The 13,076-nt window shown below is 44.6% G+C and overlaps 1 protein-coding gene across 8 annotated transcripts in view; it reads left to right on the top strand.

The window, feature by feature from the left end:
• Positions 1-13,076, top strand: part of ankhd1 (ankyrin repeat and KH domain containing 1) — a 37,185-nt gene that overhangs the window by 18,164 nt on the left and 5,945 nt on the right. For 4 of the 8 annotated variants that reach the window (XM_061787185.1, XM_061787184.1, XM_061787183.1 and 1 more), the window contains exons 14-35: positions 60-203; positions 286-388; positions 543-805; positions 963-1,250; positions 1,347-1,806; positions 1,968-2,107; positions 2,196-2,307; positions 2,912-3,057; positions 3,140-3,282; positions 3,728-3,941; positions 4,937-5,112; positions 6,416-6,578; positions 6,669-6,764; positions 6,870-6,986; positions 7,089-7,257; positions 9,509-9,705; positions 9,794-10,143; positions 10,283-10,435; positions 10,525-10,674; positions 10,844-12,371; positions 12,566-12,755; positions 12,856-13,005. In XM_061787185.1, coding sequence (XP_061643169.1) covers positions 60-203; positions 286-388; positions 543-805; positions 963-1,250; positions 1,347-1,806; positions 1,968-2,107; positions 2,196-2,307; positions 2,912-3,057; positions 3,140-3,282; positions 3,728-3,941; positions 4,937-5,112; positions 6,416-6,578; positions 6,669-6,764; positions 6,870-6,986; positions 7,089-7,257; positions 9,509-9,705; positions 9,794-10,143; positions 10,283-10,435; positions 10,525-10,674; positions 10,844-12,371; positions 12,566-12,755; positions 12,856-13,005 — 5,452 coding nt within the window. The remainder of the gene's footprint in view (positions 1-59; positions 204-285; positions 389-542; positions 806-962; positions 1,251-1,346; positions 1,807-1,967; positions 2,108-2,195; positions 2,308-2,911; positions 3,058-3,139; positions 3,283-3,727; positions 3,942-4,936; positions 5,113-6,415; positions 6,579-6,668; positions 6,765-6,869; positions 6,987-7,088; positions 7,258-9,508; positions 9,706-9,793; positions 10,144-10,282; positions 10,436-10,524; positions 10,675-10,843; positions 12,372-12,565; positions 12,756-12,855; positions 13,006-13,076) is intronic. The other 4 variants (XM_061787188.1, XM_061787187.1, XM_061787186.1 and 1 more) reach the window with 2 other exon arrangements.

Here is a 13,076-nt window from a genome sequence, read left to right as displayed (position 1 = left end):
GTGGAAGCATGTTAAAGATTATTCTATCAGATATTAACAGTATCTTTCCCTATTTGTAGGATGGCTCGACCATGTTGATTGAAGCTGCTAAGGGTGGCCACACCAATGTTGTGTCCTACCTGTTGGACTATCCTAACAACATCCTTTCTGTCCCAGCCCCTGATCTCTCCCAGCTCACTCCCCCCTCGCAAGATGCTTCTCAGGTGAATAGAACAACTGTATTATGCATGTAGTCCGAATACCTTTTTATCCTTTTTGCTGTAAAATGATAATCTCCTGTTGCAGGTTCCGCGTGTCCCATTCCAAGCTCTCGCTATGGTGGTTCCCCCTCAGGAGCCTGATCGAGCTCCATCAAACATTGCAACACACCCCCCTGTCTCGAGCAAAGGTATTGTGTGCCTATGTATCTCCAAAACTTTAACAATAATATGATTAGATGAGCTTTAGAGCCAGAGGTGAGGGAACGTCATAAACAACACACCTCTGCCTGTTTAGTGCTAATCAATCCAAAATCACACTCTCTCTCTTATGTTCATCTTCAGGTTCGTCAAAGCAGAGACAGGCAGCACTTCAGCCCAGCGTCCCCAACTCAGTTGGCCGGGGGCCTGAAGCAGAGTCTCTGCCACCCTTCCACCTGTGCCAACCTCTTGAGTGCATTGTGGAGGAGACTGAGGGAAAGTTGAACGAGCTAGGTCAGCGGATTAGCGCTATTGAAAAAGCCCAGCTTCAGTCGCTAGAACTCATCCAAGGGGAGCCACTCACCAAAGATAAAATCGAGGAGCTGAAGAAGAGTCGAGAGGAGCAGGTAACTCATTGCCAACTACACAGTCCCAGGGGCTTGCTCAGTCTGTTTTTTAGTACTGGGTCATTGGATTTCCTCTCTGATGTTAGTTATGTTATAGACATGTACCTTGGAATCTCAGGTTAAATTGTTCAAACAAAGAGGTTTGTCGTCTTCTCAGGTTCAGAAGAAAAAGAAAATCTTGAAGGAGCTGCAGAAGGTGGAACGCCAGTTGCAGCTAAAAACACAACAACAGTTCACCAAAGAATACATGGAGGCCAAGGGCTTAAAGGAGGAGCAGGAGGCTGGACAGAGCCAAGGCCCAGGCCCAGGGCCTGGAAGTACCTCGTCTCTTCCTGGGTCCCTTCCTCTCATGCCAGCTGACCTTGTACGCTCCAGCTCCGACACAGATGAAGAGGCAAACAAAGATGGGGAGCAAGATGAGCTGCCTGGAGAGGATGAGGAAGAGGTTCATTTTTATTCTCATCACTTTGAAATAGTTCTTTTAATTATTGCTGTTGAATGACAGTGGGCTCATAAACTATTTTCTTCTTACACTTATCAGGATGAGGAAGATGATGAGGAAGATGATGATGATGATGATGATGACGATGAGGAGGAAGAGGAGGAAGAGGAAGAAGTTTCAGAAGATGAGGCAGATGGAGAAGAGGACGATTACACCAAGCTTCCTCAAGTGGACACAATCCTCTACAGAGATGGGCCACAGCCCCCACAACAGCCTCCACTGCCCCTCTCACCACAGCCACCGCCCCCACCTCTCCATGCGGCCTTTGTTCCTGTCCAGCCTCTGCCGGACTACAACCCAGCAGATTACCCAGGAAGTACCAGTCCCGACCTCCAAAGGGTGCTGGTAGGACAGCAGATGCTGGGCCAACAGCAGCAGGGTCAAGGTCAACAGTTGTCTGGGTTAGGTCCTGCAATAATACCTCAGCAGGCCCCAGATGGACTCATGGTTGCTACACCTGCACAGACGCTCACAGATACGCTGGATGACATCATGGCAGGTAGGTGCATGGCTCTTTACTTGTGACTGAAAGTTTCTATTTTCTATGAAATTGTCCCATTCAGGGTGGATATATGGAATAGAACAACACTGTGAAGCATGTCTCACAAAAAAAAGGTTACATTCACAATCTTATGCTTCTCCAAACTTTCTCTATTTTAGCAGTGAGCAGCCGTGTGCCCATGCTGAACACAACCACTTCACCCACTCCCTTGTCCCAACCACCCACACAGACGACTGCCAACATCTCCTCGCCACCATCTGTGCTACCCCTCTACCCCTCTGTTGACATTGATGCACATGTAAAGCACTTTATTTGCCAATATACATACACATTACAAGTGTAAGTGAAAATGCTAAAATAAATAATGATGGAAATGATCTGCTCAGACGGAGAGTAACCATGACACCGCACTGACGTTGGCCTGTGCTGGAGGACACGAGGAGCTCGTGTCTGTCCTAATTGCACGGGGAGCCAACATTGAGCACCGTGACAAAAAAGGTACAGTGGAACCTCAGTTCACAAATTTACCTCATACTTTTGTGAGCCGAGGTAATGTTTCCCCTTGAAATGAATTCAAATGCAATTAATCCCTTCTAGCACCAGGACAAAGTTATGTTTACCTTGTTTTTATTGGTGTGTAGTTAAAATTACAGTACAATGTAAAAATACACTTTATTATAAAGAAATAACACTTTTGCTAGAAAATCACTGTGGAACTTAGCCTTTTATGTGCTCAACAACTGGTCATGTGAGCAGGACTTTAAAAATTACATAAATTGTCAATAGCGGGGGGAACATCTCGGCACCCTATTTTAAATATACAGTCATTTTTAACCTTTCAACTTAACTGCGCACTTTTTAAATTACCCTTATTTAACATTGCGCTGTTGTGAACGACATTTTGGGAGAATGTGGGTTCTTCCCATTTTATGCTGTTTTTAGTCTGTATTTTTATTTTTTTAATGGATCTTGTTTGTGCACTGTAGCTCTGAGGGAGCACCCCCTTTCCAATGAAACTAAAGACTCTTCTATTCCAGTCATTTAGAATGATCAAAACAGTTTTCATTAGCCATTAAATGTTCATATTGACTGTTCTTCTCAGGTTTTACCCCTCTCATCCTGGCTGCCACTGCTGGCCATGTTGGAGTTGTGGAAGTGCTCCTCGACAAAGGGGGTGACATTGAGGCCCAGTCTGAGAGAACCAAAGACACACCTCTCTCCTTGGCCTGCTCAGGGGGACGACAAGAGGTACAATAATCATGTATTCTCATCACACTTTATTGTACTGGTATTCTTTAAACTTCTAACATATTTGTCATTATTTAATCAGGTTGTTGAGTTGCTGCTGCTACGGGGAGCCAATAAGGAACACCGCAATGTTTCCGACTACACACCTTTGAGCCTTGCAGCCTCTGGGGGTTATGTCAACATCATCAAGATACTCCTCAATGCTGGAGCTGAAATCAACTCCAGGTGAAGGCACCTACACTAGGCTACCTACATCTTCTCTCGATAAGTTCACTCGGATCATCCATCCACCAATTAAATCTTAATGACCAATGATTCATTTATTAAACAATGTATTTTATGATGACCTTTTTACTGAATTGTTCTCGGTACTGATCTACAATATCTACTCTAGCTAATTAAATATTTAATTAAGCAAATCAAAACTTGTTAGTCCACTTCAGTTCCTCACAAACACAGTTCTAATCACAACACAAGAAATTATGGGCGTGTGATTAATGTGCAATTGATGGGAGACAAATATGCAATTAGATTTACTACAATTACTGCATATTTAAAGTATATTGTGGTTTGAAATCAAAATCTTATATATAATATTGGACCTCATAATGACACTTAACAGTTTAGTTCATTAAAAAAAAAATATTTTTTTTTTAAACTTTCCCACCAGGACTGGCAGCAAACTAGGAATCTCTCCTCTGATGCTGGCAGCAATGAATGGTCACGTACCCGCAGTGAAGTTGTTGCTGGATATGGGCTCAGACATCAATGCCCAAATTGAGACCAACAGAAACACAGCTCTGACCCTAGCCTGTTTCCAAGGACGGGCTGAGGTTGTTAGTCTGCTGCTCGATCGGAAGGCCAATGTTGAACACCGTGCTAAGGTGAGTAATTGTTTTCGTTTTATACATTTAAATATTCACATAGAATTTCTCAATGTTTTTTAATTACGTCTTGAATAGAGCAGCAACAACCATGTGTCTTGCACAGAAGGGCTGCACAATTAATTGAATTTTAATCGTGATCACGATTTTGGCTGCCACAGTTATATTAATGTGATCATCGGTGATTTTAATATTTCTGCCACAATTAAATTGTGATCATCGGTGATTTTAACATTTAAAATGGGGGCATTGCTGCATATGCAGCCCTTTCTCTACCTAGTCAGCCAACCACCAGGGGGTGAATGCATGGTTAAGGCTTCATTAAGCTGCCTAAATATCAAGCAAGCAGAGCCCAGTGCACCCTGCAGTGAGAGCCTCAGTCACTCTCAGTAGAAGTACGAAAGTGAGTCATGCCGAGAGAAGCAATAAACTGGAGATGAGGAGCTAGTGCCTTGGAAAGGGATCAACAATCGTTTTCTGGACATGTTTTGATTCAAGTGACGTTAAACAAGAAGTCATATATAAAGAGTGCAGCAGAGTTGTCTACCCCTCAAGATAAGAAAGCGAATCTGTTCAACCATCTAAAAAAATGGCAGAAAACATTACCAGCTCAAAGTACCGGACAGGAAATTTGTGATCCCCTCACGCAATTATTTCTACAAAGGGCATTAACTACACTGTATGAACAATGACTGCGGCTGCACAACGATTTTGTACTTTGCATAAAGGTAACATGACCAATACACTGAAAGAGCCAACTTCAAGATAAAATCCTAACAAGGCATTGATATTCAATATATTATTTGTGAAGCTTTTATTTAGAAGTTGATTTTTTTCCCCCCCTAACATATGAGGAATAATCGTGATTACAATATTGATCAACATAATTGTGCTTATCATTTTGGCCATAATAGTAGCCCTATTGCACAGATTAAATACGATTGTGATTGTATTTTGTTGCTTTTTCCAATAACTTAATGCCTCACTATATGCAGACTGGGCTCACTCCTCTGATGGAAGCAGCCTCAGGAGGCTATGCCGAGGTGGGCCGTGTGCTGCTGGATAAAGGCGCTGATGTAAATGCTCCACCTGTTCCCTCATCCAGGGACACTGCGCTTACCATCGCTGCTGACAAGGGTCACTACAAGTTCTGTGAGCTGCTTATCAATAGGTGAGTACTTCCCAGTTTATTTGATGGCACGATCGCAATTTAAGATTAGTCACGTTGCAAATATGTTTTTGGCCGTCAGTGTTTTTCTTTCTGTCCCTCTGTGTGCCATTTAAGAAATTTCAGAACCATCCTTCAGCACAATTTACCTATACAGCGGAACCCCATTATTCTCGGAACGCCCCCCGCTTATTCGCGGTATATTTTTTCCCCGATTCCCGTTTTTTTTTTTATTACCCAACCTCCCGCCTATTCACGTTAGTTTTTTTTCCATGGCAGTTATAATGAGCCTTAATTATTCACAGATTTTCTCCATTCACAGTTGAGCCCTATCCCCCACGGATAGCAGGGGTCCACTGTACTGACAGTCATTGTGTAGAGCTGATAAAATGTTGGGAAACAGCTTAAAAATTAGACTGGTAGATGGCTCACTTGTTCTAACATTGTAAGTCAAATATCCTGCCTGGTACATTTAACAAATATTTAATATTTAAGAAATGGCAGATGGCGAATAGCTGTGCAGGTGTTATCGCTGGTTTTCATTAGGGATACATGATAACTATCGGACCAATAACTGTCGGGCTGATGTTGGGGAAAAAAATTACGTCACATTCATCGGTCTAAAAACAAAAAAACTGGACCGATAACAATCACCGTATCATTTAGCAGCACGCTGGTTGCCAGCAGGAGCCGTTTGCATTGGCTTGGGACAGTCAAAAATAGTCAATATCTGTGGTCAATTAGCATGTGATTGCCAGCACTTGCTGAAATTAGGAGCATCCAGTGACTTTGAGATCGTAAATACGACGCTCGCGTCCTTCGAAAAGCAGCTCTCGGCAAGACCTGGTGGCCAACGAAGCAGCGCCGACAGAGGAGTGAGGGGGGCGGTTTGGCTGCATGCAGAAGCACGTTTGTCGCGGTGGGCTAACAGCTAAGGTAAACAACGCTAAGCCCTGCAGAACGCCGCTCCTACACATCATCCTTTGCAACGTTCACTCACTGGATAATAAATTAGATCATCCACAAATGGAATTAACATCCAAACACATAACGGCCCTCCTGCGTTTGACGGGGCAAGCGGAAGACCATATCCACTAAAGATCCGCGACTGCCAGCTAGCTATTTTAATTATGAAGCTTCCAGCAGGGTCAGTTCTCCCTCAAATCATCTTTGATATCCTGACTGCTATTTGGTCAGAACAATTAAGTTCATTTTCTCATATGCATTTTATGAATTTAGCTTTTAATGCAATTCCAAAGTTCTCTAATTTATTTCTGTGAATCTTAATGCTGCCACAATTTTGCAGGGGTGCCCATATTGATGTACGTAACAAGAAAGGAAATACGCCTCTTTGGCTGGCAGCAAATGGCGGCCATTTTGACGTGGTCCAGCTCTTGGTGCATGCAAGTGCTGATGTGGATGCAGCTGACAACCGCAAAATTACCCCGCTCATGGCTGCTTATCGCAAGGTGCCGTGTGGTCACTAGTGGTTATTTCATATATGGCCTTTTGTATTTGATCTGGTATCTGACTTTTAGCTGATTAACTTTATATTGTAGGGTCATGTAAAAGTGGTGCAATACCTTGTCAAGGAAGTCAACCAATTCCCATCAGATATTGAATGCATGAGATACATAGCCACCATTGCTGACAAGGTAGGTATTTACTGCAATTCCTTTGTGACATCAGACAATACATGGGCTTTGCCAGAAAAGAAATACAATGAAAGTTAAACTTTAATAAACTCTTGTTCTCTGCAGGAGCTTTTGAAGAAGTGCCACCAGTGCATGGAGACTATCGTCAAAGCCAAAGACCAACAGGCAGCGGAGGCCAACAAAAACGCAAGCATTCTCCTCAAGGAACTAGATCTGGAGAAGGTAATGCCAGCCTCATAGCTCTGCTTTGGGAGTTGACAGCATCAAAACTTACTGCAGTGTTACTAAACAAGCATGTCATTTACGTCTTTGTGTTCTTCACAGTCACGTGAGGAAAGCAAAAAGCAGGCTCTGGCTGCCAAGCGAGAAAAGCGCAAGGAAAAGCGCAAGAAGAAGAAGGAGGAGCAGAAGAGGAAGCTCGAGGAAGAGGAGGGGCAGAAAATTAAGGAGGATTCATTGGATATGCAGGAGCTGAAGGAAGAGTCTGCTGAAGGTGATTTTAATGAATTTAGTGTCTTGGATTAGAAATGCACAGGAATTTTCAGCCTCAATCCTGTGTAGACCGTAGCAAGTGCAACAGCATAATCAGTTGTATTTCAACAGCCTTAAAAATGCCAAGGCCTAGCACAGTACTATTTGATGTTCAATTGAGCCATTTTGAAAAGTATTTCATTTTGCAGACAGTCCATGGCAATCAAGTGGATTCACTAATGACTGATATTATTTTGGGGATTATGAATGGTCATTTCGATTACTGTATCATAATCAGAATCATCTTTATTTGCCAAGTATGTCCAAGAAAACACACAAGGAATTTGTCTCCGGTAGTTGGACCCGCTCGAGTACGACAACAGACAGTCAATTGACAGAGAACACTTTTGAGACATAAAGACATTGACAAAAAACAGTAGGGTTGGGCATCCTTTGAATTTCAGCGATTCCAGTTCCTCATTTCGATTCCGGTTCCTCATTTTGATTCTGGTTCCAAACAATTCTCGATTCCGATTCTTTTAGGGCACTGGGTCAAAAAAGTTTGCATGTTTTAAATAAAGGGTGTCCAAATTATGAACATCCATTTTCTTAGCAGCCTGCAGAGTAAACTAAAATGAACATTTGGCTCGGGGTTCTTTATAACCAGTATCAATATCAAACCTATGAAATAAAAGGAAATGTGTGTGGAACAAACTCAATTGACTTAATACTCAATTATTGTTTCAGCTAATAGTTAAATATAGTATTGTTAGTTATTTGCGACTGTTTTATCACGTCAAATGGTTAATATGTGCAAGTTTTAACTTGACTTCCTGTTTTAAGCATGTAGCCTTTTATTTTGAAGGGTTCGCACCGGAACACAGCATTTTGACACGAAAAATAACTTTTTACACGACACCGGTAAAAACTAAAGTAAAACGAAAAAGAGTAATGAATGGAACCAAATGCTCAGTAAAATGTTGATTCCTTACACAAAGTTAGTGTTTGTGATACTGTGAGATGTTTTTGTGAATTTTGTCCCAGTTCATTGTGATGTGAAGTTGCTAGTTTGACCCTTGCTGAAGTTTTAGCTCAATGTTAAGCTTCTAATGTGACTTCTACTTTCTTGAGTATGGTAAAGTAATTTATATTTTTTTGTGTCTGTCATCAGCTCTTACGTTGGTTTGAAGACTAAAATAAGTGCAAAAGTGTAACCCACCGTTCAACTTGTTAGGTTCGTCAATGTAGGCCTAGATGTATTTTATTGTTTCACTCACCCAATTGACTGAAGTTCTGCGCGGTGTAGGCTGATGCTCAGAGTGGGAGGGATCACGTCAGACTTCTACAAATTGTGAAAGCCTCCTTTGCACAATATAATCTTCAAGTGTTGCACTGAGGTGACTGGTCATTTATTTTAACATAGTTAAGACACACCTTTGTTTGCCGCTGCTGTTGGGCACAAGCACGTCTTTGTGCGCGTTATTCTGTGTTGGTTTCCGCCACTTCTTTTTCGGGGTCGGCGGACTGTAGGCATCGAAACTGCGAACGGAAATTTTTTAGTTTGAATGATTCCTGGAGAACCGGAATGTTACTCCTGGTTCTCAATTCTTGATGCCCAACCCTAGTGTGGAGTCGCCTCCAAATCTCTCTATTTGTGCCCCGGAAGCATTAGCATGAAAGGATCCCACAGCTAGCTAACGTTAACTAATATGCATTTTATTTGGAGATACACTCTTACATAATGTGATATACCCGTGACTAGTCCATATTGGTATTTTGAAAACTAAAATCACACCTTTTCCATGCGTTTGGTGTTTGCATGTCTGCTTGATTAGGGCTATGTTTAGTCCTAGTTTGGCGTGAACCAAAGCGGCTGCAGCAGATATGGGCTTTGCCGTATTATCTATCCACTGCAGTTACTGTCAATCATCACATTGGATGAGCGAGTTCGGGGGGCTAGAGTGGAGTGAGGGGGCCTGAGTGTGTGTGTGTAGATGAAACTTCAAACTACACACAAAATGTCCGCTACGGAATTTTGGTTGAGCGGATGAGTCCCCCCCACCCCCTCTCCCCCGCAATGTTACAGAAAATCGGGAATGGGCGAGTTATTAACGAAGGATATAGTGTGAATAAGGGAAGGCGGAACTGCAAATATGGAGGGAGTCCACTGTATAGCTATGGAATAGAAATTTTTTATTGAAAATGACAGGCGTAAAATCATCATACTGTGTGTAGTCAATGTACTCGTTTCTCACATTTATTTCTTTCCTCAGAATCGGAGGTTCCTATTGAGCCTCCCAGTGCAACCACCACCACCACCATTGGGATATCTGCCACCTCAGCCACTTTCACTACAGCTTTTGGTAAGAAGAGAGCAAGTGTTGCCACAACCCCGAGTACCAACCGCAAGAACAAAAAGAACAAGACAAAGGACTTGCCAAATGAACCTATAATATTACAGGATCCGCAGGTGAGTAGCTATTTTGTGCCTTATACATTCAAGAGACTTGAATCTTCAATTTTATGTCAGTTTCATCTGACACCGTTTCTTCTTCTAGGTTGCCCTTGCACAGCACAAGGCTGACAAGAACAAAATCCACGGTGAGCCCAGAGGTGGAGGTGGGGGTGTGACAGGTGGCAACAGCGACTCTGACCCTCTGGACAGTACCGACTGTGCCAGCGAAAGTAGCAGCAGTGGTGGAAAGAGTCAGGAGCTCAACTACCTTCCTGACCTCACCTCGTCCGCTTCCTCGTCGTCATCTTCCTCGTCATCCTCCTCTGCCCCGTCCTCAGGGGCCACCCAAGCCCAGACTCTTTTGGTTTGCCCAGAAAAAAGACACTGTCCTCAGCCTCAAAACGAAGGCAAGATGGACAAGGTCACAGTCTCCATCTCAAAACCAACACAAAAGTGAGTTAAGTGTTTGTGAATGTGTGTGTGCTCAACAAACAAAATGGAGGGGAACAACCCTTGGAATATTTAGTTTTTAACTATTTTAATGCAGATGCATTTAACAGATTTTATTTTTGGTCTGAATTATTCTCCCCAGAGCTCCAGACATGAATGAATCCACCTCAAACTCTTTGCCCTCCCCATTCAAGACCATGGCTCTTCCAGTTACTTCGCCCAACAGTAAGCTTAGCCTTACAAGCCCCAAGAGGGGCCAGAAGAGGGAAGAAGGTTGGAAGGAAGTTGTTAGGAGGTAAATGTTTGTTTTTCTGCCAGTTTTTACACACATTCACATTTGCTTTACTGTATTTTTTAACTATGGCCTTTTTTTTTCTTTTACAGATCTAAAAAGCTTTCTGTGCCAGCCTCAGTTGTGTCACGTATCATGGGCCGCGGGGGCTGCAACATCACAGCCATTCAAGATGTGACAGGAGCCCACATTGATGTAGACAAACAGAAGGACAAGAACGGTGAAAGGATGATCACCATAAGGTAGAGATGAATGCCCCCTTGTGGACTGAATAATAAACTAGCTAGAAGGGTATCATAACAATTGTCCACACGCGGTATATTTTTTTTTTTTTAACTTAAGTCCATAATAAATCCTGCAGTGTATTTGGGTTTGCTGGTCGTCTTAATTAGGTGTGCTTTGTCGTTGCAGAGGAGGCACGGAGTCTACACGATATGCAGTCCAGTTAATCAATGCGCTAATTCAAGACCCAGCCAAAGAGCTTGAGGATCTGATCCCTCGCAATCACATTAGAGTACCAGGCTCCAAAGCATCCTCAGCTTCCTTTGGCAGCAGCACAGGGGGGGGCAGTGGTTCAAATTCGGGACCAAAGTCCCTCAGCTCACTGGTTGCCTCCACAGGCGTGTCATTCCAGCCCTCTTCATCCTCTTCATCGTCCTCTTCTCAGGCTGGAGGAAAGATGGGGAAAGGGCTGTCGTCAAATGTCAGACAGCCTTTTCCAGTATCGCTGCCCCTTGCCTACGCGCACCCTCAGCTGGCCCTACTGGCCGCTCAGACCATGCACCAGATCAGACACCCTCGGCTGCCCATGGCACAGTTTGGTGGCACTTTCTCGCCTGCCGCCACCACCTGGGGCCCCTTCCCTGTGCGACCAGTGAGTCCCGGCAGCACTAACAGCTCTCCCAAACATAATGGAGGTAATGCAGCCGGGCCGGCCAGACCTAGCTCTACTCCCAGTGAGCACAGCAACACTGCCAGCTCTGCAGTCTGCACCAACACCGCCACCACGAGTGCTTCCGGCTCATCCGCAGTGTCGTCCTCTCCTCACACCCCCAATGCCACGCCATACAATCCTCAGCCAAGCATCCCCACCCCCTCCTCAGTCAGAAAACAACTCTTCGCGCCCGATCCCAAATCTGCCGTCGTCACCTCTGTGTCTGTCGCCGCTACTGCTCCCAGCAGCAGCAATGCAGTACGAGGCACAGGGTCTCCCGCACACCACAATTCCTCTACGGCTCCAGTTAATACTTCTCAGCAGCAGGTCGGATGCATCTCGCAGGCCCACATCCAGCAAGTTAAAACAGAGCCCAGTGCTGTTATGACGCCTGGAAAAGAGAAACCCCCTCAACATGCTGAGAATCAGCCTGTTTCTGTCAGCGACCGCATCGCTTCGGCAGGCTTCACCGCGGCTACTATTGCTTTGCCTCCCAAACCAGAACCTCGGCAGCAGTTGCCTCCCCCATCCTCCTCTATTTCATCAACGCCTCCCCCAGCGCTCCTTAACACCCAGCCCAACTCCCACCTCACCTCAGTACCTCCTCCTGTCCTCTCACACAACGTTGCACACCCTAACAACACGTTGCCACACTTCTCAGCCCCCGCGCCCAGAGTCTCCCATCGTATGCAGCCATCGGGGCCTTACTATTCCCTTCCTGAGCAACAACAGATGCAGACACAACAACAGTCACAGTCTGTGTTCGTGCCCTTCAATCCTCAGCAAGAACCTGTTAAACAGACCCAAAACCAGGCATCCCAGTCTACAAGTTTGCCTCTGCAGGCTCAAAGCCAGGCCCAAGGCTCCCTTCATGTCTCTGCCAATCTTGGCCTGATGAATGGTTCCCAGATTCAGCATGTGGCCAACGCAGGCAAGCAAATGCCACCCAACTTCGGTCCTGCGGGCCTCTTCAATTTCAGCAGCATCTTTGATAATAATAACCAGGTAAATCAAATGAACCTTTACAGTACAAGTGATTTGAAAACATTTTGAGGCTGTTGTGGCCGTTTTCCTAACTCATACAAAAGCTGTGACCCTTTTGTTGCGTCAACTTTGTGCTTGAAATGTGATTTCAGGAGTTAAAACTACATGCCAGTACTTTCTATGTCATTTGTTTTCCATCACTGCTCACCTTTCAGGTGGGAAACAATCAGGTGTGGGGTGCCTGCCATCTTCCTGCTCGTTCGCCTCCAGAGCCGTCGTACTCTGCCCCACCGGCCTATGTGAATGTGGGCCAGATGGAGAGTATGATCCCTCCGCCTCCTCCAGATAACTCCAAGGCTCCCGGTTACCGCTCTGCCTCTCAGAGGATGGTCAACAGCCCCATCGGTATGAACAAGTGGATTGAGTGTATCCATTTTTATTTTTTGTCACAATGTAGACCAAGAGATTGACTTAAACTCAAAATACCTACTCACTGCACCCACAGCATTGACCAGCTATGCCACCAGTATCTCTGGGAGCCCCGTGTATCTGCATGGTCACACCGGGGTCGGCACGCCCTCATTCAGCAGGCAGCACTTTTCCCCTCACCCCTGGAGTGCATCCACATCCGGTAGGAGCCACAAAACGGCTTTATGTATGTCTAGGAAAAGTGAAGACTTCAGTAAATGACACTATGTTGGTTCAATCCACAGTCAATATGTCACT

The sequence above is a fragment of the Phyllopteryx taeniolatus genome, chromosome 10, assembly GCF_024500385.1.
Source record: "Phyllopteryx taeniolatus isolate TA_2022b chromosome 10, UOR_Ptae_1.2, whole genome shotgun sequence".
NCBI lineage: Eukaryota > Metazoa > Chordata > Actinopteri > Syngnathiformes > Syngnathidae > Phyllopteryx > Phyllopteryx taeniolatus.
Note: the sequence above shows the minus strand (reverse complement) of the source record. Positions and strands in the feature narration are given on the sequence as shown.